Here is a 23,507-nt window from a genome sequence, read left to right on the forward strand (position 1 = left end):
GATTGAACACTTCCATGTTAATGGTGGAAATAAATTCATTGTTGATTTGAATGACGACAGTGATAGTGAAACAGAGAAAATGGAAGAGGAATTATCAGAAGCTTTCGAAGAAAGTTAGTGAAATGAATATGTTTTTTTACTCAGGTTCATAAATTGTCTGCTGAAAGTGGACTTAGGGATGAGCCCATTGGTAAACTTGAATCCAGTTTATAAACTGATTCAAAATTTCCCTGACCGAATGAAAAATGATAGCACTCACCCGTACTACTTAAAAATATTTACTTACCGAGCAAAGAGTTCATTCAGGATGCGGACAAGTTCTTCTGCCGTACATTGATCAGAAAGAGTGGTGAACCCGCATATGTCGGCAAAAAGAATGCTGAAATAAAAGAGAAAATTGAATTTTGATGCGATTTTCAAGTGGAAAGACACGGATGTATTATATGTTTTTCACCCTTTGATGCTGGAGTTTTCATGTTTCTGAATTATTCGACAAGAAACTTGGTTCAATAAAGGAGAGTCTGAATGATTGGGATAAAAATATTTATTCACTCATTTGAATTTGGAATACAAACAAGTAAAATCCAATAAAGCATCCACTAATAACATCAAGAATACAAAAAACATTCACTGTCTCAATAGTTAATAACGATGAAAAAAACATAAATAATTGAATAGAACTGGCCGATACTTGATGAAAATCCATATTGAAACTGATTATTAGAGTTTATTGTATGATTTTCACTATGAAGGGTTTTACAAAAACCGCGACACGTGTTTCGCTATACAATAGCTTTCTCAACTATTTCATACCCTAACATATCACTTACTTGTATGCCTACTTTCTAATGAATGAATCTACCTGAGTAGGTCAGCTATGATTTCATTGATTATGGGAATAAATGAAATTTTTGGAATACCGTGAATATACTAAAATTTTTTCACTTAAAAATAAACAGATTCAATAATGGCGAATTATTCAGTTCAATTTGATCGTTTATAAGATATTGATTCAAAATAGTTCTGGTCCGATAAAGATGCTTGCAGCACCCTCTTCTGCAAAGAAGTCAGCAGCCTCATTGCCTTCCAGTCAGTATGGCCAGGAATCCAGACGAGAGACAATCTGTTAAGTCTATCGAAGATAGACGTTGCTCGGTAGGAGCCAAGAGCTTCCAACGCCGCTTGACTGTCCGACAATATTTTTATTGACTTGTGTATGAGGTTGGATTCTTCCTATTCGATTCCACAATTCAATAGCCTAAATTTCCGCATGAAATACAGTCGCCTAGGTTCCTAGGCAGGTCTGCGACTGAAAACACCAGAACCGGAAAGTGTTTTTGATCCATCTGTGACCCAACAACTATCTGCTCCTAATATTTCCTTCTCCCCAGAGGATCCAGTCCTCTCTTCTCTAGAACAGTACTTTATAAGGCTGTTCGTTGTTGACAGTTGGAGGCATGAAGTCAGAGGTCATTTCCAGAATGCTGTGACTTCCAGTGCCAACCAACAGTCTATTGCACTCTTCGTTAAATTGATTTGTGCATATGCATAGGGTAGATCTAAAAAGATCTCCATGGTCGCTGACGGTGTGGTACTGATGGTACCACTGATGGCCTTCGGCCACCAGGCAAATGTGCACATAAATCCAATGGATTTGTTCGGGACGTAAACCCTAAGTTTTACCACAAACCCTCCGACATGTCCATAGGGACATCTGACTTTGTGAAAAACTTTTTCTGAGTGAGCGTTCCAGGAGAGTTTTTCATCAAGGACAATGCCAAGATATTTCACCTCCGTTCTGTAGTTGAACTTTAGAAGAAGGCTCTTTTCAAAGTCCCGCTGGGTTTAGGTTGAAGGTGGGTTCAACAGAGAGATACCAGAATTGAGAGACTCAAAAACAAAGTTTATTCTTTTTGTTCGAATATAACAAAGCTAGAACAATAGAACTTTTCTTTAATAGAATATGAACAAGTTTTAAACAGACTAGACTCATCTAGAAACAGGTAACAACTTAATATTTTAATAAAAATATCTAGGTTTACACACCCTAAGGCTACTAACATTATATATTCAATGAACCAAAAGAATTCCTAATCTCATTCCTGATCGAGGAGTTCGTGGTTTTTTATAACTCTCAAAACTAAAGATTTTCGTACCTTTTGATTCTACTACTGACATCTCTAGGCGAGAGGCGCAACCCTTCCAATTCTGGTTAAAGTTCTATGATAATTATTGATAGATTATAAATCATGCCGAGGGTATATTGTTCCGTTACAGTTCCAAATGGAATGTCCTCACGATTGACGAGAAGTGGCGTTAGATCGTCCAATTTCCTCCTCCTGGTGAAGAGAATTATCACAGTTTGCTGGGGTTGACAGACATCTGCCAAGATGACAAGGTCATCTGCATAAGCTTGCGGATCTACTTTTCTTCTGTCGAGGGCATGGAGGTATACTAACTAATATTTCATTTCGAAGGCATTTGAATCACCGTGACAAAACCATATTCCTCACTTTTCGAATTTTTTAGAAAAATCAAGAGATAACTACAGAAACCGAATTTGCCATATTCAAATATATTCAGTATTTTCAAACACACATTATTAGTGGAGGTCAATGACTTCTCCTTTCTCGAAGATGCCATCTACGGGATCGACATAGAACTAAATCCTTGAATATCAAATATGAACGAGGATCGCCAAGATTTGACATCGACCGTCGACTAGATTTGTCCTGCAGATGATTCCTTTGTGTTGAATCATAAATGCGTTGTCTTTGGGCTGATTCACAACTATTTGCCTTGCAGCGAAAGCTACAGTGAAAGATAGTAGACGAATCTCGTCAGCGGTTGATGTCAAAGATTGGTTTTGCAACTGACCGCCTTGGGGACCTTCGTTTATCTTTGATATTCGAGGATTGAATTCTCCGTAGGGGAGATGTTGTCGACCTTACGTATTTAGGCTGGTCCTATGTTCAGGCAGTGGGTTACAACAAATTATCACACCATTTGTGGACTATCTATTGTGTGGCCTACTTACAAAATTATTTTATGAAGTTACCAAGGTTGGCATGAAATTTGTTCTTCACAGATTAATTCGTCATTTCCAACAATTAGTTCATAAACACTTTGACATAATAATTATCCCTTTTCTCATTTGTGAAAACTTGTCCACTACAAACATTTTTTAATTACATTTCAAATTACGAAATGACAGTTAATTTGTAGAGTACATTGATGAATGCGAGTCGAGGATAAAATTCAATAATGCAAATTGCTTGATTAAATTTCGCTATGCTGTATCAATTGAAATCATTGAGGAGCATATATTTCAGAATGAATAATTGCTTTTTAATTTTCGAAACACAGTCGTGAGAATTTTCATTAGATAATATACAGGCCGTTTTTTAGCTAATCCCACTATTGCTATCTCGGAGACGGTAAGACGTACAAGGTCGGTAAAATTGAACAAGATTCTTATTTTGGGAAATATTTCGTATGATATAAAAAAAGAGGAACTTTCACTACTGTTACATATTTTTTTATTCAAGCTTCCGAATTTTCATTGACTCTTGTTCAAGAACTTTATACCTAGTAAAAAAAGAATTTGAACAATTGTGAAGGAGAGAGAAAATATATACGAAAGGTGAGTTATACATAAGAAGCCAGCATTATAAATGATGTTTTTTCTCAACGAACTATAAAATCTGAGACATATATGAACATTCGTAAAGTTTAAACACTTGCAAAACAACAGTATGCAGTACAAGCGGGGGATGAATCGAATGAAATTAGATTTGTTTAAAAATTTCTAAAATACACCATTTTGTGAAAGGACATGTGCAAAGTCAATGGTCAGTTGTCTTGTCAGAAATGAAATGTAAAAATTATGTCAAAGGCAGTGAATTCAAAATTGATAGTGGTGCCTGTATCAATGAAGATGTAATAAACATTGAGAATATATCATTGAAGAAGTAGAAAATTATTAAGTTGAAAATTCGTAAGTGATGCCAATGATAATTTGGAAAAAGTTTCAGGTACCAATCAATTGTCATCTCATGACCAGAAAGATTGAAGTTCATAATGAAAGTTGATGAAAATCCATATCAAAACTCATTAATAAGGTTTATTGTATGATTTTTAGCAAAAAGGATTTTACAAAAACCGCGACACGTGTTTCGCTATATGGTAGCTTTCTCAAGCGGTAATAATTCTGTTTAAAAAAAAACGCTTGAATTAAGCGTTAATATAAAATAATTATATTAACGCTTGAGAAAGCTATTGTATAGCGAAATACGTGTCGCGGATTTTGTAAATCCCTTTATAGTGAAAATCAAACAATAAACTGTATTAATGAGTTTCAGTAATAGAAGAACATATACTACTAATTCAATACATTAAAATACAATTACATTACAATACATTGAAATAAAAAACAATACATTAGAATAGTTGGGAAATGAAACCAAATATCAATCATTATGAGGGAATAACACAATCCTTCTGTCATTCATTGAAACTATTTTCTCATGATTATTATTAGCTCAAATTTTCCAGCAATTTCAAAAACATATCATATCAATAGTTTACGTTCTTTTGTTATGAACTTTCATTTTTCTGATCATGACATGACAATTGGTCAGTTATATAAAACTTTTCCCAATTTATCTTTGGCATTTTTTTTGGTCCCTTGGGAGCTTTCTGACACTGCAGCCTCTTGGGCTTATTACATTTATTCTCCCATCTTCTCATTCCATCAATCTCGTTCCCTGTTCTAGTTTGTACAGGTTCCGTGTTGGGTGTTCGTCATATTCTTCTGGACGTAATTTTGTACGTCCATGTATCGCCTGCCTCATGTGATTCAGTGCCTCACATTCGCATAAGATGTGTAGAGCTGTTTTTATCCATTTGTTGCATAATCTGCAGCCCTATTTCATTCAGGTGTAATCTAAGCGGACAATGACCGGTTAGTAACCCTGTAATTATTCTGATCTGATCCCTATTACATTGAAGCAGCTCTTCGGTTTTTTCTCGGGCGGTTCCCAAATGAAGGTTCTACTGTGTTTGTTGCCAGGTACTTTTGTCCAGGACTCTGTGTGCTTCTTATTGGTCCATGCTCCAATCTGGTTTCGTACCAATGATGTTGGTACCCCCAGAGCTGGTTCAGGACTTATATGTGAAGTTGATGATCCGTGTCTAGCGCATTCATTAGCTTTGATTTCTGAATGCCCTGGCACTCAGTACAAAGTTAATTTGTCCCTGTTTACAAGTTCATTCAGTTCTTCATGGTATTCCCAGACCAGTTTTGATGTCACCTTCGGGTTTTCTCAGAGCCCCTAGTGCGCTCTTTCTGTTTGTTAAAATATTGATCCGCTCATTTCTTTGAGGTCTCAGTTTAATAAGCCTTGCACACTGCAAGATAGCATACACTTCCACCTGAAAGACGGGTGTGTATAGTCCTAGCGTATAACTGTAGTTTAAATTTCTATCCGCTCGGTATATTACAGCTCCTGGTCCATGTTTGGTCTCGATCCATCTGTATACCAGGTTTTTTTTCCAAACATATTTTCGGGATGACCATTGGTCTTCCACTCTTTACGGCTCATGATTTTGACCGTGAAGTTTGTGTTGAATGTGTACTTCGGTGTCATGTGGTCCGTGCATATATTCAATATGTACTCCACATGTTTCGAAATTTCTGTTCGGTCCGATCTTTTGTAGTTCGGTGAGTTTTCCAGACTGAATTGCCCCATCCTGGCCTCCCCCATTATCACAAAGTGTAAAGGAGATAGATTCAGGAATGTCACCAATGCAGTTGTTGGGGTAGTTCTCATAGCTTGGCATTACTAAGAAACAATTTTCTAATCTCCCAAGGTTTATTAAAACTACAGTAATACAGGCAATCACTCTGAGAGATACTACCACCAATTTTGAATTCCATGCCTCTAACATAATTTTCACAATCAATACTTTTTTTTATTCCACGAAATGTTCACAATTTTTCATTTACAATGGCAACTTATTATAATTTTGAAAACCTTTATAGTATAATCGATTTTAAAACCAACTAATACACTTTATTGTATGATTTTCACTATAAAGGGTTTTACAAAAACAGCGACAAGCGTTTCACTATACAATAGATTTCTCGAGCGTAAAATGAAAGTTACTTCTGAATTAAAACTAAAATATACTTCAGAAGTAACTTTCATTTCAGACTCGAGAAAGCTATTGTATAGCGAAACACGTGTCGCGGTTTTTGTAAAACCCTTTATAGTGAAAATCACACAATGAAGTGTATTAGTCCGTGTCAATCCGTGTTAATCCATGTTAGGAATCACACGTTAAAAGGTAAGACCTCGTTAGTCCTTAGCTCGCATAAGTTTCTCCACTTCTGAGAGTTGTCGTTCGTATGGGACGATAGCTGATTAACGGAAAAACAGATTTTAAACAGAACAGATTTAAAGTAACTCTCAAATCCCTATTCTGTATTTAAAATTTATGGATTTCCGAGACGAATAATACTGAATCAGGAGGTGATATTTTAAAAAAATATTATACCAGCTTCATTTTCTTAGAGTCACTTTCAATTTTTCATCTGGATGACCATGATTAGACGTAATCTGATTTAGGAAACTGATGTGATGTCAAAAAATTACAATTGACGATTACTCAGTATGGTAGATTGAACCGACACGAGTTGACGAAATGATTTTACGTGAAAATCGCACGGTAAAAGCTAGAATCTCGTTAATTTTTTAGCTTGCACAAGTTTCTACTTCTGAAGACTTTCGGATTTTCGAAAAAATAATTTTTTGACGAATTTAATCATAATAATTCATTTGCAATTGGATTAACAAATTCAACAGAATCAATTGAATAAACAAGGTAATCAATCGACGAACTGATTTCTTTCAACTAACAAACTTAAAAGTATTTGAAAGAGTTTCCATCAATGTATCTCGCTGCTTATCTGGTTTTTAAACCTTCTACAATTTAAAAAATGAGCAAAGCCGAATCAATAAAGAATCTGCCCATATGTAATAGAAAGCGAATTGAAAAGTTCTTCCCAAAAATTTACTGCTTAATATAAACCACTTTTGATGACTATCAAAAAAAAGATACCTGTTAACCGTTCTAGACCTTTTCAGAAATGACTGTTTCGAATTTTGAGAATGGGAAGAGATTATTTTACGACATTTTGATATGGTTTTCCATCGATTACTTAATTTGTATTCAATAAAAACATTGGAAGAAATAAAATGCACTAGCAAATACGGATACCATCACAACAAAAAACACTCAATTAGTTCATGAAATTACGACTTTTTCTCACGGAATGGGTTGACTCCACCCATGTCATCGCTTACAGTACGCAAATAAAATTCATTCGCTTATTTGATTAAATCCCAGCCACAGCAATCTTTTTTGAATTGAAAGGGAGTATATTCAGGTAAGAAAGTTTTCGGCATTCGTCTTCTCCATCTTGATAAAAAAATGTGGTAACTTTCCAAAGAGTATGGAGAAGATCTGAGTTTTTGTTGACTGACTGAATTTTTCCGCATTCCACTTATACGAATTTTTTTTCAGATTGTGGAAGGTGAAAATCTCCAGAATAGTCGATAAAAACTAAACAAAAACTCTCACAATTCCTTTGGAGATACCTTCTCAATCACAAAGACTTGGCACCAATTTTCATTTTACGACTCACCTAACGTTCTCATGTTTCTGTATGTAAATCTTGTGAAACTGCTCCTGTTTGGGCTGTCCTGCGATGTCAGCCTTCATTTCCATAGCGACGTGTCGCGGCAGGACAGACAGCAGCAGCCGTTCCTGTAACAAGCAAGTGAATTAGCTTATTGCTCGAACATCCCACAAATCATTAAAAATCACTCCATACAATTCAATTTTAGTTTCATTCGATGTAAAGAGCACGTTTTCCAACATACCGTACAACGAGTGTAAGCCCCTCATTATAGACATATTAGATCAAGCCAAAGTAGACCAAATCACTTCCTTTGAAGTTTCAACAGCTTTCGATGTGTGCCTGAATCAGAGCTACCTGCAGTTCAACAACAAATTTTATAAACAGGATTCAGGTTCATCAATGGGCTCACCCCTTAGTCCACTATTAGCAGACATATTTATGAACAACTTGAAGACAACTTTAGTAAATTCCGACCTGGGTGAAAAAAATATTCATTTTTGGTACAGATATGTAGACGATATCCTCGCCTGTTTCAGAGGTACTACACGCCAGCTGAATCAATTTATGACATTCATGAATAATCTCAATTGCAACATTCAGTTCACACTCCAATCAGAGATAGAGAAACAGATAAATTTCTTAGACCTGACCATTACACACAATCAGAATAAGTTTGAGTTCAATGTTTTCAGAAAACCTAGCTATACAGACATTACCATCCCAAGCGATTCTTTCCATCCAGACAGTCATAAATTAGCAGCCTGTTGCACACAGCATTCTCAATCTCAATGCCTTTATCTGCTAACAATCTAGCTAGATAAATTGTTATAATTACACAGATAGGTCATAATAATGGTTTCAACGCAGATACTATCCAGAAGTTAGTCAGAAAACAAAGCCGTAAATTCACTTACAGATTAATATACCCTCAGGTCAAACGACCAGAAATCAAGAAATGGTAATTTTAAACATATTTTGGAAAAAAATCAAGTAGTTTTCATTAAAGAGATCTAGAACAACGCATTTTAAACTTATCATTTCAACCTTTTTCTTTAAAAAAATATTTGAATACTTAAAAAGAGGAATGAAATAATGCATTCAAAATTTAAAGGGATTCGTTTCTATTTCACCATTTGGCAACATCGGTTATATCTAATAAAGGACAATGAATCTGTTACCTGTATGAGACAAACAATGATGACATATTTCAGAGGCGTGCTGTTCTGTTTACTTATGTTCCGAGTTCCGAGACATTCTGTGACATATGACATATGAACTATAATTTATAGTTTTCCTTAATGGTTGATTTATAAAGATAATTTCCATTTTTTAAAGTAGAATATCTAGGTACGTATAAATCATTTCAACTTGATATAGGCGCTGATGCCTATATGTGAATTAGGAACAAATCCCTTTGAAAATTAGAACCCCACATTTGAAACATCAATTTGAATACTTGTCGAAGTGAATTTGAAAAAGTCATGAATTAAACTCAACTTTATTTTGTTTAAACTTGCATTTGCTGTAATAACCCAAATTGAGGAACATTCCCCATTGCGGGTTTCTTCAGAAAAAAACAATGTGGAAGTGGCATTCAGACCACATGCCAGGTTATCTGATTTCCTTTTAAATGCCAAAGATAAGCTGGACAAGTTGGAGAAATCTGGAGTTTATAAGCTCAAGTGTCCGGATTGTAATAGTGTTTATGTGGGGCGATGTGGTCAAAATTTCCAAAAAACGATATGCCGTTTTCAAACCATTTTTTTGAATGCAACCACAGGTAAATCATCTTGGTGAATTGGAAAGACTGCCTTTTTAACACATGTATAAAGTTCTTCAATACAATTTTCATATTTTCAGATTGTGGAAGACGGAAATTTTCAAAGAAGGTCGATAAATAATATGAGTAGCTATTGTCCATATTTTTATAGTATTTTCAAACTGAAGTTACTGAAATGATTAGGTAGCATTGAAAATGCTATACTCTAAGAAGGTATTTCAACTCAATTCATCATTATCTATGAGTTTTGAACTATACAAAAAGACACTTGCGTTATTCGTAACATGTGGAGGTATTGTGGGGTCCCACTTAAGCCCAACGGGCCGGATATCTCTTGTTCTGACCATATATTTTAAGTCAGTGGTCGCCAACCTCTTCAATGTGTTGAGCTACGTTGTAATTTTGGAATAAACAGCGAGCTACCCACACGGAAGCCACGTAATGCAACGTAAATGAAATAATCCACAGTTAATTTATCATTATATGTTTTTATTTTACAATTTAACTGTTAAAACATAATACATAGATACTAATAATAAACTAGTAACAAAATAACTAATATTACTAGTACGTACTTGTTCATAGCTACATTCCTACCTATCAAACGAAGGTGTTTGAAAAATAAACACAAACTTTTATCCAGCCACAACGGCATGTCACGTATGATTTAAAAATAGTTAATAATAACAACAAAAAAGTAACGCACTATCATGAACATAAACCTTGAAAAATAAAAAAGCACGTTCAATGAGGCTGACACTCAGAGTCATCGATATTTTTTTTAATGTTTGCAGTATAATTTGATGCAGCCATTCGAATACAATTATCCAAATGTTCATCTGTAAGTCGATTGCGATATTTGTTCTTAATAAACTTCATATCGGAAAAAGAAGATTCACACAAATAGGTTGAACTGAATAATGCTTTCACTTTCAAGGCAACACGGCATAGAACTGATATTTGTCCTTAAAACGATTTTTGAAGTTATTCTTCAGGGTAGAAATTATTTATACATGATATTTGTTGTCATAGAATTCTAATGGATTCTGAGACATTTTTCTGAAAGAATAGGAAAATGCTTGGCATCGCTGTTAATTAGGTTTTGTTCCCAAAACTCCAGCTTTTTGATAAATGCTTTGATATCAGAAATCATTTCCGCTAGTTCTTTGTCTCTCCCCTGAAGCTGCAAATTAAGTTCGTTTAATTTAATAATAATAATAATAATAATAATAATAATAATAACAGGTCTTTATTCATCGTAATAAAAATAAACAGTAGAAAGATATGATGAAACATAATATGATGAATGAGCGAGGTTCAGCTATTATAGCTGCTTTCAAACCTAACCTTTCAAACTATAAAAGAATGCATGGTATCGTATCTCTGTAATGTCCACGGGAAAACCAAAATCTCTAAGCCAGATTGAATTTTCTAGTTCCGGAGTCGGTTCATCGCGTTATTTGAAAAATTGAACTATGCCAGATAGGGCATCATTAAAACGTTTCAGCACCCGTCCTCTACTTAACCATCGGACTTCAGAGTGAAGGAGTAGGTCCCCGTATTGACAGTCAACTTCATCGGCCAAGATTCTGAATAATCTTCTTTGTGACGCTTGAGCTCTAATCTTGTTCACAATTTTTACCACCAGTTTCATAACGTTGTTTAGTTTCAGGAAATTTCTACATAATGCTTGCTGATGGATAATGCAGTGGTAACAGAGAAATTGCGGAAAAGTTTCATCTTTACGACATAACGCCACCAGACCCTCATCACAACCCACCACAGCTGGAGCGCCATCGGTTGTCAAGCCTACTATTTTCGATATTGGAATTTTCTCGGAAGAAATAATATTTTTTAAATGAGAAAACAACTCATGTCCAGTAGTGTGTCCTTTCAGTGGAATGAACTTCAAAATATCTTCTTTAATCGTAAAATCACTAAAAACCATCCTGACGAACACGGCCATCTGAGCAGTGTCAACGACATCTGTTGATTCATCCAGTTGAAGTGAAAAATAAACACTTTTATCTAAGTCAGTTCTTAATTGTAAAAAAATATCATTGCTCATTACTTCTACACGTCTCATCACTGTATTAGCAGAAAGTTGCATAGATTTTATAGCTGAAACTATCTCGTCTTTATTTCTAAAGTTGGCAAATAATGAATCAGCAGCTTCTAAAAACGCCTATTTTATCATTTTCTCGTCTTCATAAGGTTTCTTTTATTGTGCAATTATCTGGGACACACGGTACGATGCTTCAGTTGCAGCCTTATTTTTGTCGAGTGTTCTTAAAAATATTGATTGTTGTCTAATTAACTGCCTTTTTAACTGTTTCCGTTTCTCCTTTCTGGCGGCAGAATGTAGTGGGAATGATTTTTCAAAATTAGAATGTACAAATTTATGATGTGTCTCAATATTTCCTTTTTTATCAACGGAGACCGAAGTATTACATAACAAACACACATTTTTATCTTTATCTTCTGTAAAAAAGTATTGTTCTTCCCATTCCGAATGAAAGTGGTATGTCTTTACCTTCTTACAACTGCTTGCCATAATATTATTTTTGTTGTTCTCTACTAACCCAACCGCTGGACGTTGGTTACGCGTTCAGTTTTAAACTAAGCGCAATGTCACCGCGCCGTGCGTATTTATCCCGTCCAAAGCAATCCAGATCGTTCTCGAACACTAACGCGCTGGTCCGGCTGGTCGGTTCTAGCCGATTCTAGCTTAATGGCGTCAGCGGCAGATCGCTCACCGCAACGTTGCTGCTGTTTATGTTTAATATTATGACAATTAGATTTTTTTGTGGAATTTTCGGAAGCTTCTCTGATTTTTGCAGTTTGTATTTTTTAAATTAAAATCGTTGTGAGAGCTACCAGAATTGCCTCCGCGAGCTACCAGTAGCTCGCGATCGACAGGTTGGCGACCACTGTTTTAAGTAGTTCAGGAAGTACCTGTGTTCTCAACAAATATGTTCTCAATTTGTAATGAAATTGCCATGGTATTTATCACCAACTTTCATCAATGTTTCAATTTGAGAGAGATTTTGGTTGTGTTACATTATTTGACACGGAATCAGCATCATATATGTTGTATATTCTTGACAGACATGCAAGAATGAATAAATACTCGATCGTTTAAAATTGAGACATGTACTATAAATGTTCTATTCTAAGAATTAGCTAGCGTTCCAATCAATTGATAAGAGAACGTCCATTCTATGAATTGGCGGATATCCAATTCTATGATTGGGCGAATGCTCAAGTCGTTAAAATGGCGAGTGCTATACAGCGCATTCGCCACATTTTGAGCTTTGATTTACCTTGACCGAAACTGCTAAGGTTGACCGGAACAAACAAGTGGAGGTATTGTGAGGTCCCACGTAAGCCCAGGATTTCTCTTGTTTTGATCGTGAATTCGAAGTAGTTCAGGAAGTAGTTGTGTTTGCTTTTTCCAACCTATGTCAACAAGGGTGGTTTTGTGTCTACTAACTACCGGAATCAAGCATTCCGTTTAATGAATTTCAAATGACCGAGTTGTTTTAACTTTCTACGCTGAGTCACGGCGAATACAAGATATATCGATATTAACTGTTCGATGTTCATTCGAGAGATTTATCAGGATTCATCTGGCATAGAACTGTATTTTGAATATACCGTTCAAGGAAATTATTATTAGATCTACATTTACAAGTGGTTGGATGATATTGAAAGAAATCATCTCACCCGATTTTTTTTATCATCTTCTGACTAACTGATATTGCAAAATGGAATCGAACTGGCTGATACAATGAGTTTATTCTGCCAGTCTGGAGAATTTTTCGATGTTCTTTTTTGCGTGCTCCAAATGTTATTTCTGTTTGACCTATGTGAAACATTAAACAGGATCCATACAACAATTTGTATGTTGTATTGTTGTCTTTATCACTTTGAATATGCCTGCTCGAGTTATTATTGATTTTATAAGCCATTTCCATAGCAGGAAAATCGAATTTTTTTCATTGGGATACCCCAAATAAGTTGATCGCAATGGGAACATCTACCTGCATACGGATCATTTTTGTTAGATCTTACTTTTTTGGGTTAGTATGGATTGATGGAAAAACTTTGAATGATAATATTTTATGTGTCGGCTTACTGGAAATTCAAAAATCTTATTTATCATTAATTTTTGTCATTTTCAAATCCAGAAAAGTTATTTAATTATTTTATTTCATCTCCACAGTGGATATGATAATAGTGTGGAGAGAATATTGAGTCTAAGTACTTATTCAGTTATGTATTTGTTCCTGCGAACATTGACATTTCAATACCAATACATTGGATTTTCCGATATAATTCCGATTCAAATCGTTCATGAAACTTCCGGCAGCAAGGGAATCAAAGAACCATTATGAAACCAGTCCAATATTTGCTACTCCTCAATAGGATTGATTGGCCATCTATTCAACAGATTCTTCATAAGAATATCTAATGGTTTTCTCTGGAGGAATACTGAAAAACAGATTATTTATAACGGATGGAGTTGATTTGACATCATCCAGAATATATTCTTATGAAAATAATTGTTAAATATTTCGAATCGAATTGAAAATGGAAATTACTATTAATCTGAATGATTATAAATAATTGGAAAGATTTACACATTTTTTTGTATGTAAGCTAAAACCTTACTTTTCCAGACATTATTTTCTCTTGAAAATATACCCCGTTCAATTCAAATAATCATTCTGATGTGGTGAGTTAATGATTTCCAATCTAACTCATTCTAATTCAGTCTTTTGAAATTTCTGATACAAATAATAAGTATATATAATACCTACCTACTTACCAAATACCTACATATAATTTGATCAAGCATGCATATCAAAAATAACAAATACAAGAGTTCGGTGTAAAATATATAGATCATTCTGTGCATCATGTCCAACTTTTTACGTAGGTTAATCTGGGAGAATAATTAAAACATATATGGAAGAAAATTGAACTCATCTTAAGAAACCTGAGAAATGAGCATCAAATATATTAACCGGTGTCTTTTTTGCATGCCTGTCTGCCAAGAATGGACACTCTACTATTAAAAAATGTATACACATAAAATGGCGAATAATCTATTCTAAGAATTAGCGAGCATTCCAAGCTACCGATAAGCGAATGTATATTCTATGATTTGGCGAATGCTCTATTCGCGGAATTGGCGAAGGTTGAGCATCGCATTCGCCACATTTTCAAATTCACAGAGATACAAGCTCAAGAAACTTGAAACAGAGTAAAGGATATTACCTGTCTGAAGTTGAGGAGTTGAAAATAATGGTTTGGTGTTGAGATGGAATTCCATAGAATTCATTACTACACCAAGGATTCCAAACAGTGCATCACAATTTGAAATAGAGTAATGAGATGTCAAGAAATATATCACTGCACTGAAAGCGTGGTGTGAGTGACAAAATGAGTCTTTTTTTGACAAAATATTGTATATGGCTTTCTATATCGGGTTAACGTCAGAAAAGTACTTCAAAAAATATGAAAGTTCGAAAAGTTATGTCAAAAATAATGACAAGGACCTGGTCGTTGTTAAAGAAAACTCGCGAACACAAAAAACTGACGTTTTTTATAATATTGTTGGGCTTTTTCTGTAGAAGTACGTGTAGATACGTGGTTTGTTCTTTTCTCGGAATCAAAATGTAATCTTTCAGCGGGATTACGAAAAGTCTTGAACGACACACGGCCGATACGCAAATAAAGGATTCGGTTGTTATAATCCTCGGCTGCGAATATTCAACCTCATCCGTTATTTGCTACATATCGGGCTTGTTACGTTAATAACTGTAAGTGAGATAAGTAAAATCAGTAGGTCATCCAAAATAATATTATTATAAGATTATTATGTAGATATATCAGAAATGTGAAAAAGTCCAATTATTTTGATTTCTTATGAAACGACTTGTAAATTTTGTAGTCATGACCATCATATGAAAAACGTTTGTTATAGGATGTTATACAGTACACCTCTTTAATGTCCTCCCCCTTTTATTCTTTGAAAGGGCCAACTCAAAAAATTGAAATTTGGGATAAGGAAATTAATGCATGAATACTTAATTTTGAAGTGGAATTGTCAAATGAAACTTTCAAGATGACGACTGGGCGCCATCTGGGAAAAAAAGTTGAAGAGAAAGAGGGGTCTTGAGCCACATCATTTTGGAGCTCCTGACGAATAACTTCACAACCGTAGAATATGAAGTCAATATCTTCACCTACTTCGAAATTGCGGAACTTTTAATAATTGCTTGAATACATTGACATTCAACTACATAATATGGGGTAACAAGCTAGGGGTCGGTTCAGAATATGCTCAAAATAGTTTCTTTGAACTTCTTGACATATGACAGGACATAAACAGGAATATTTCCATGTGGAATGAAAATCTGGTGTGAATGAGATAACAATCTAGAAAAATCATTCAATATGGTGGAAATCAAGTTCATAGGAGCAATACAAATGTCTCTCACTGACAAAGCTTTTAGGAAAACTTCTGAAACTGATCTGGAATAGACTCATGGAGATGGCAATGTGGGGAGGTTGATCAGATCCATGTAAGTGCTAGACTCGAAGGAACCTCAGGAAAAAACGTGAAAATAAATATCTGAGAATTCATAAAAATAAAAAGTGAATGTCAGACGTAGACGTAAAAGGATCGGAAATTTTACTTCACGAACTGTGCGTAATTTTCTGTGTAGCGTCAATATCCCTACAAATATTTATTATTCTCTGCCGTATATCCGATATTGGAGCAGGTTCAGTTCATTACACCTTTTGCCTCATGAAGAAAGTCCAAAGGTGTCAAATCTGGCGAGCAGGCTGAACATTCTGTTGGACCTCGACGGCCAATCCAACGACCGGGAAAAGTAGTATCCAAATAGTTTCTCTGTTGTCTGAAGTGATGTGGTGGTGCTCCATATTGTTGGAATATAATATCCATATCGAATTCATTAGGATGAGGATGAGAGGGTCAACAGTTGTCACCTCACAAACCACAAGAGGAGACTAAATCATCTGTCGGTAACAAATAAGACAGATGGGTATCCGCGGCTAAGCTAAACAGTGGAGACGGAAGTGGGTTAAACAACTTAGCAAATTTCAAATAGATCTTAATGGGCGCCAGGTAAATTTAATCCTCCAGATACCCTAAGTAACTCACAATATCAATAACTTACCAATTAATATTGGAAATAAAAGATAAAGATCCCCAATATGATTTATTCAGTAATCCTAACTTACATGGATTAACCAACAACGCTTCTAAGACAACAATGCAATATTCACACTACTACGCGATGTTCAAATGTCAATACACGAGCGCGGTGTATATAACCACGAATTCAATCAGCCATAAATTACGGAAGTAACGACGCTCAAAAAAACTACAATACGTCGAGTAAAACTACCACGAAAATTGAGTAGGTGAAATCGTAAATACTAGTATCGGATGGTATGACAAACTCGTTTGCGTCGCGTGAGCTCAGGCGTAGGCGCATCGGTGTCAATCAGCAATCGTGAAAGGAAGAATATACCTCAATTTCCGTTTCACAAATATCTATATCAATCAGGTATCAATAAACAACTCTTAATCAATAAACGATAAACAACACTATATCAACAGGTATCAATAAACATAAGGGCAAACAATTATTTAAATATCTCAGTATATCACAAATTTTCAATTAAATCAATTATAACTTGCGTGCTCCTTTTGGGCCACCCGGTATATGGTGTTAGGCTACCCCGTAGTTCGACGGAGATGGATCACCCTGTAGCACCGGTGGATCACCCTGTAGTACGGCGGAGATGGATCACCCTATAGCACCACCAAGATAGATCACCCTGTAGGGCACGACAAGCTGGACCAGTAATGGATCACCAAATAAGATCCAGAAAGACAAATAAAACTTAAAGAAGAAGAAAAAAAAACCCCTGGCCAAGGGGTTTTCTATACGATTCTTCGTGTGCGGTGCTCTGCACGGAAGTCCTGCTGGGACTTGATGAGTGACTGAGGGCCTTCTGTTTCTTACGAATCTAATTTCGGAAATCCTTCCACCTGGCACGAGTTCGGTAACCACCACAAATCCTCAAAAGAGCTTAAGTTTCAGACTGCAAATATCCACACCAAAATGACCAATCAGTCTTCCACTATACAATCCTGACTTGTAGAAATAATCCCCGTGAAGGATGGCACAAATACAACCAAATATATCCTACAATCAGTCTGATGGTACTCTTTGAACTCCGAACCAAGTTCAATCGAAGGCCAACTTCCGAATACTAAGGAGACTGCCACATCTGACAGCTAACCAGTTGTTGCCACACTGCGTCCAATCTACACTACAAGCACCAAGGGGGCGCTGTGCACAACATCATAAATCTATAAATTCCTCCACAGCCACTTGAGACAATATCAACAAGTCTATGACCCATCAAAACTCCTTCTCAAAGCAATGCAACCCTAAAACAACCCTTGACAACTTGAGTAGCCGATAAATCCTCCACCCGTGAACAACTGTAGAACTAGTTCGGTGTAGTTCGTCGGAACGACACTACGAAAGTTCGGCGGATGTCAACCAACAGCTGTCTCTTAACCTTGTAATGAATAGAATGTACAAAAATATTGTTCCAACCTATTTTCAACTATTTACCAATCCTTATTCATGCGATGGAATAGAAACATATAAGGTAAGTCGCCATAACCTTCCCTTTCAGTACAAATATTAGAGCATTCATATTATGCAGAATATTTACCGAAAATATCAAACAGTATTCAGAAACCAGAGCTAACTAATATTGTTTTTCAGGCGATATGGCTCTAATATGTCAGTAATCCTTCTGGAAGTAATGAATAACGATCTATGCAAGAAATATTCTTGGAAAGATATAGGGAATAAGGCAGACAACGGCAAAAAAAATGATAGGTGAAGAAAACTGAGAAACAAACAATAACAACTATTTCAACCTAGCGAGGAATTTCGGATCTCCAACGTCGATTGGCAATAGGAGAATGCGTAAGTACTGGTCAAAGCAGTTAGTCAGGGAGCATACATTTATTCTTATACATTTCAGGTATGGTTTTCTATGGAACGGAAGATTCCCATTACTATGATGTTAAATGAATAAAATCTACTTGTAACTTAATTACATTGTTAATATCCTTTGAATAAAGATCTTAAAAGGTAAGGTAGTGTTTTGAAAGGTCACATAAGAGCAGTTTGATCTAGTGCTAAATTGAAACGTAACACAGTAGTTTCCAGCATATTCAAATACAGTTCCCCTGTTGAATATTGATCCCTAAATAGGGGTCTTACAATATGATTTCCCAATATTCCTGTATTTCAGGATATTGGGTATTTGTTTTCAGGAAAACGTGAGGGTTGGTGTCACTCCAATAACGGCAATTTTGTCTGTGAACATTGCTGTTTAAAAAAAGTACATTTGTCGCTAAAATGAATATTATGGGATGCCTTGTAATGGTTTCCATCATGATTTCGTAGAATTCTGTTCTTCGATCTGGGTCGTCTTCAGTTAATTGGTGTACCATTTTAATTTTGTAAGGATGAGACTTATTCCTCTTCAAAAGTCTCCACACAGTAGAAGAAGATATTTCACAAGCATTTGCGATGAAATAAGTAGTCTGTTCTGGATTGATTACCATTTCACCAATTATTTGCACTTGCTGTTCTTCCAGAATGGACGGATGACCTGGAGGCTTTTGGTAATATACACTATGTCACATATCCCATATTGTTGCGTTTGTTTTAGTCAATAAATATTTTGTAATTTTGCTGATATATTCAAAACGTTAGATGAAAATGAATTGTTTCAATTCCATATCATCACCAACAGATCATAAGTAAGAATTTGAAATTATCAGTAATCCAAAATTACGGTATTCAAGCTAATGTGGAAGAGATCATTCCAAAAATGCAAGATTCCCAATTATTTTGATTTCCATTGAAAAACGTATTTATTATGTGTTTATGAACGTCGTCTGGAAGATTTTCATTTTGGAATGCTATATGAGAACCGTGCTTGTTTTAAATATGATGATATTAATTTTCGCTATCATTACAGTTCACAATGGAACCAACGTTTGGAGAATCTGAAAAGTAATAAGTGATTCTAACTCACTGCATCTTCCAAACGGCAATATTTATCGTGTCTATTTGACACGCATATCTGTGATGTGCCTAAATCAGCGCATGTTTCACAATAAGTAGAGAATATGCACAAGAAAAGAAAAAATATGATAAAATGTATCATTACATAATACTTTTTTTTCATTTTCATGCATATTTTTTATAATTGTAATGTATGTCCGAAACGTAAATATAATTGAAGTCATTTTACCTTTATTGAACGTCGTAGATTGAGAGTTATTGCTCTGAAATAAATGCCTTAGGAAAATATTATTATGATGCTGTTCATCATTTCGAAAACGAAAATCAGAAATTTTTGTAACATATACAAAAAAAAGTTCAACCTCATAGACATGCCAGAAAGACCTTCCATATACAATTTAATGGTTTCTTATCCTCTTTTCCATAATAGAAGTGGAAAGGTTTTCAACTTTGTAACTGATTATTAAGCATGCCCCGAAACAATCCACGTACGTACGCAAGAATCAAAAATAAGCTATAAACTCTACGAATTACAGAAATAGTAACACTGTTTGCCAAAATCCTCCCTCACCTCTATTCAACCACTTTTAATACCCTAAAAATCCTCACCTGCTGTTGATTTTCTCTTTGTATCTTCAATCTCGCCTCGATGCACTGCCTCGTCTCTAGGAAAGCCTTCCTCTGGGCCACCTCTCGGGGGTAATGGGTGCAAACTCCGGCTACGTTGCCGCACAGCAAGATCAGAAAGCAGCTGCCCACCTGAAACCGTCAACGTTCGTTGAAATAAGCCGCCGACAGTAAATACATTGTCTTATTATGTGACACAGGGATGATGGGTCTGGCGAAGGGGAGATGATTTTATCAGCGGTAATGCTCATTAAGCCGATTGTGGCAAAATATTGCCGTTTATTATAAAAGAAGACGGGGGCCAACTTAGAGATGAAGGGATTTTTCTCAGTGTCACTTCTTTTCGGGTTTCAAGGCCGTCGATTATTGTAATTTCTTACTGACGTTTCGGTGGCACGAGTGGCTAGCTTCTTCAGAGGTTTATAGATCCTGAGGTCATCTCCAATGACTAGATATTACGACTGCGTAAAGCGTATTTATGTTGAGTTGGTGAGTTTGAAAACCGTTTCAATGTTGTGAGATATTCCGAGATATTCCAAACCTAACATTCATAGGCCAAGGCTGATAATTTTTGAAGAGAATATTGATAATAGCATGAAATGATAATATATCAAAGAGAATATTGTACTTATCACGCAAAAAAAACATTGAAATTGATCCAAGGTACATGGGATCATTGTGGTGAATTCAGAAAATGGTTTTTCATGGTTTACACTGAAACTAGACCATCTGTTGAAAATAATACTGGACTTGTAGCAAATATTGAAGTGTACAACTATTGTATGAATCATTTCTTCACAAAACCTGAAATTTTATGAGAAAAAATTGAAAAAACTCGGTTTTTTCATTTTCTATCATTTTCTTTCCTGGAAATCGTTTACTTTTCATGATGTTGAACACAAACTTACCTTTTTGACTTCTCAATATATGGTGAGTTTTTTCAATCCAAAAATCTACAATCACATTTTATTTTGATGTTGAACATGAAAAATACCCCATTTTCAACCATTTTTCTAAATGTACTGTGATATTTTTGTGGTCAAATTTTTCACTTCCAGATATTGAAAAATATTCATTTTCAAAATCAGCAGTGCTCTTTTTCCAATCAAATCATAAGTCAGATGATATACAAGAATGGGAATACTGAACTACACGCCTTCTTGAAACACATCAACAGCGTAAGACCATGCATCACTTTCACAATGAAGAAGGAAGTACACAACGAATTGCCATTCTTAGACTTATTGGTGAAGAGGACCGATACTGAGTGAGAAACTCACTCACACGGAACAGTATCTGAACCAGGAATCCAACCAGGAATCCAACCACCATCCATAAGAGATGAATCATCAAGACTTTACTAGACCGTGCTTTCGGTCTCTTCAATAAGAAGAAAGGTCTTGCGAAGAAACTAGACAACATAAAAAATGATCTTCAACGGAATCGCTACTCCGAAGCAATGGCGGAACAGACTTTGGCTACGAGACAGCGAAAGCCTCGCAAGGAAGAGAAGCCGTCACAACCAGTGCTTGCACTTTCCTACATCAGAGGATTATCGGAAAGGATAAGAAGAATTGGGTCGAAGTACAGAACCTGCTTCAGATCCAGAAATACTATCGGTAGCAGCCTCACGAAAACTAGGCTACCAAACGCGGACTGCGATTCCAAGAATTGCATTCACCGGATACCCTGCGAGTACGGAGAATTATACATTGGTGAAACTAAGAGGCTATTGAAAGTTCGCTTTGCCAAGCACAAGAAAAACACACAGCGAGGGGAATCAGCAAATCAGGAATAGTAGAGCATGTTTTGACCAATCAACATAACATCGAGTGGTCCCAAGCTGAGATCATACCGCGCTGGTTTAGGAGGAAATTCAAAAAAGCCGCATACATGTTGTCCAACAATGTATTCAGCTAAGCTAGCGTAGAGATACGCAACATATGGAAACACATAAGCAAGTGAAAAATTGCCAAACTACCGCCAAACAGTCATCTCCCTCTAAAACGGTGAAGCGGAAAAGGGGAAAGAGGAGATAAGTGAAAGTACTCAAATGAATCATAAATAGTCATCTCTCCGAGGAATTAATCCAGTCATCACCAGAAGATTGTGGATACTAACAATAGAAACTTCGTGAAGTAACTTGGCTTGGAATCTCCTAATTTTTTATTTTTTGTTTAATTGTTCTATTTTTTACTTGTATTTTATTCAACTGTTATTTCATTTCAGGGTTTTTTGCTTAATATAATTGTTATTTTCAGCAATTGATTTTAATTTTTCATTTGTATTGTTTTTTTAGGGATTTCAAATCATCTTATATAATATTAGACAATGAGAGTCTGAACTAATGTCAATTGTCAATCACCTTCAAACGGAGAAAAATTTGACAGAAAATGTGAAAAAGTGTCTAAACTGTTTCTGACACATTTTTTCACAGTTCTAATACTTCTGTTTCAAATCTGGAAGTAGATGCAGTTGAGTGAGGATACAATCAAATGGTAAAATATAACGAAAATACATCGGGTAAATTTGAGGCCAACTCCGGAGTTCCGCAGGGCTCTAATTTGGAGCCCCTTCTGTTCGTTCTTTTCATTAATGACTCACCATCAGTATTGAATTATACTGAAAGTGCTCTGTTCGCTGATGATTTTGAATTCTATCAGAGAATACAAACTGTTAGATACTGTGTATTATTGCAGAAACATATAAATGGCATTTTCAAATGGAACACTAAAAATCGGTGTTCTGAGGTAAAGGATTTGGGAATTACTCAAGACCGTCTACTTCCTTTTCTACACATATTGAAAATATAGCTAAGTCTGCAAACCGATTGCTAGGTTATTTAATTAGATAATCACTTAATATTACCAGTGTACATTCCCTTAAAATGTTGTATTATAGTTTAGTAAGGCCGAAACTAGAATTTGGTGAAATAATTTGGCGCGGAGAATACCAAAATACATTATTCTTGCTAGAAAAAAATTCAAAACAAATTTCTAAAATACCTATACTATAAGAAGAATCGTGTATATCCCGATTATAAGGTAGTTAAAACTATCCATCTCAACATTTTGCTGTTTTTCTTTAAAATTAATAATAATGAAACTAATTCACCAACGTTACTTTCTTTACTGCGATTAAATGTTCCTCCACGGAGAATGCGCTCTTTTGTCACATTTAATATCTCTGTTTTACATAGACTACTAGAGCTCCTCTTACAACCATGTGT

At 35.5% G+C, this 23,507-nt stretch overlaps 1 protein-coding gene across 2 annotated transcripts in view; it reads right to left on the reverse strand.

The window, feature by feature from the left end:
- The window catches only part of LOC111514866 (adenylate cyclase type 6), a 426,206-nt gene that overhangs the window by 84,071 nt on the left and 318,628 nt on the right, over positions 1–23,507 (reverse strand). For both annotated transcript variants that reach the window (XM_074175026.1, XM_074175025.1), the window contains 3 exons: positions 20,261–20,410; positions 7,709–7,830; positions 287–379 (listed from right to left, as the gene is read on the reverse strand). In XM_074175026.1, the coding sequence (XP_074031127.1) occupies positions 287–379; positions 7,709–7,830; positions 20,261–20,410 (365 nt within the window). The remainder of the gene's footprint in view (positions 1–286; positions 380–7,708; positions 7,831–20,260; positions 20,411–23,507) is intronic.

Source organism: Leptinotarsa decemlineata, unplaced genomic scaffold (genome assembly GCF_025532065.1).
Source record: "Leptinotarsa decemlineata unplaced genomic scaffold, Ldec_3_MD MMD2_tig00000882_RagTag_RagTag, whole genome shotgun sequence".
Taxonomy (NCBI): Eukaryota; Metazoa; Arthropoda; class Insecta; order Coleoptera; family Chrysomelidae; genus Leptinotarsa; species Leptinotarsa decemlineata.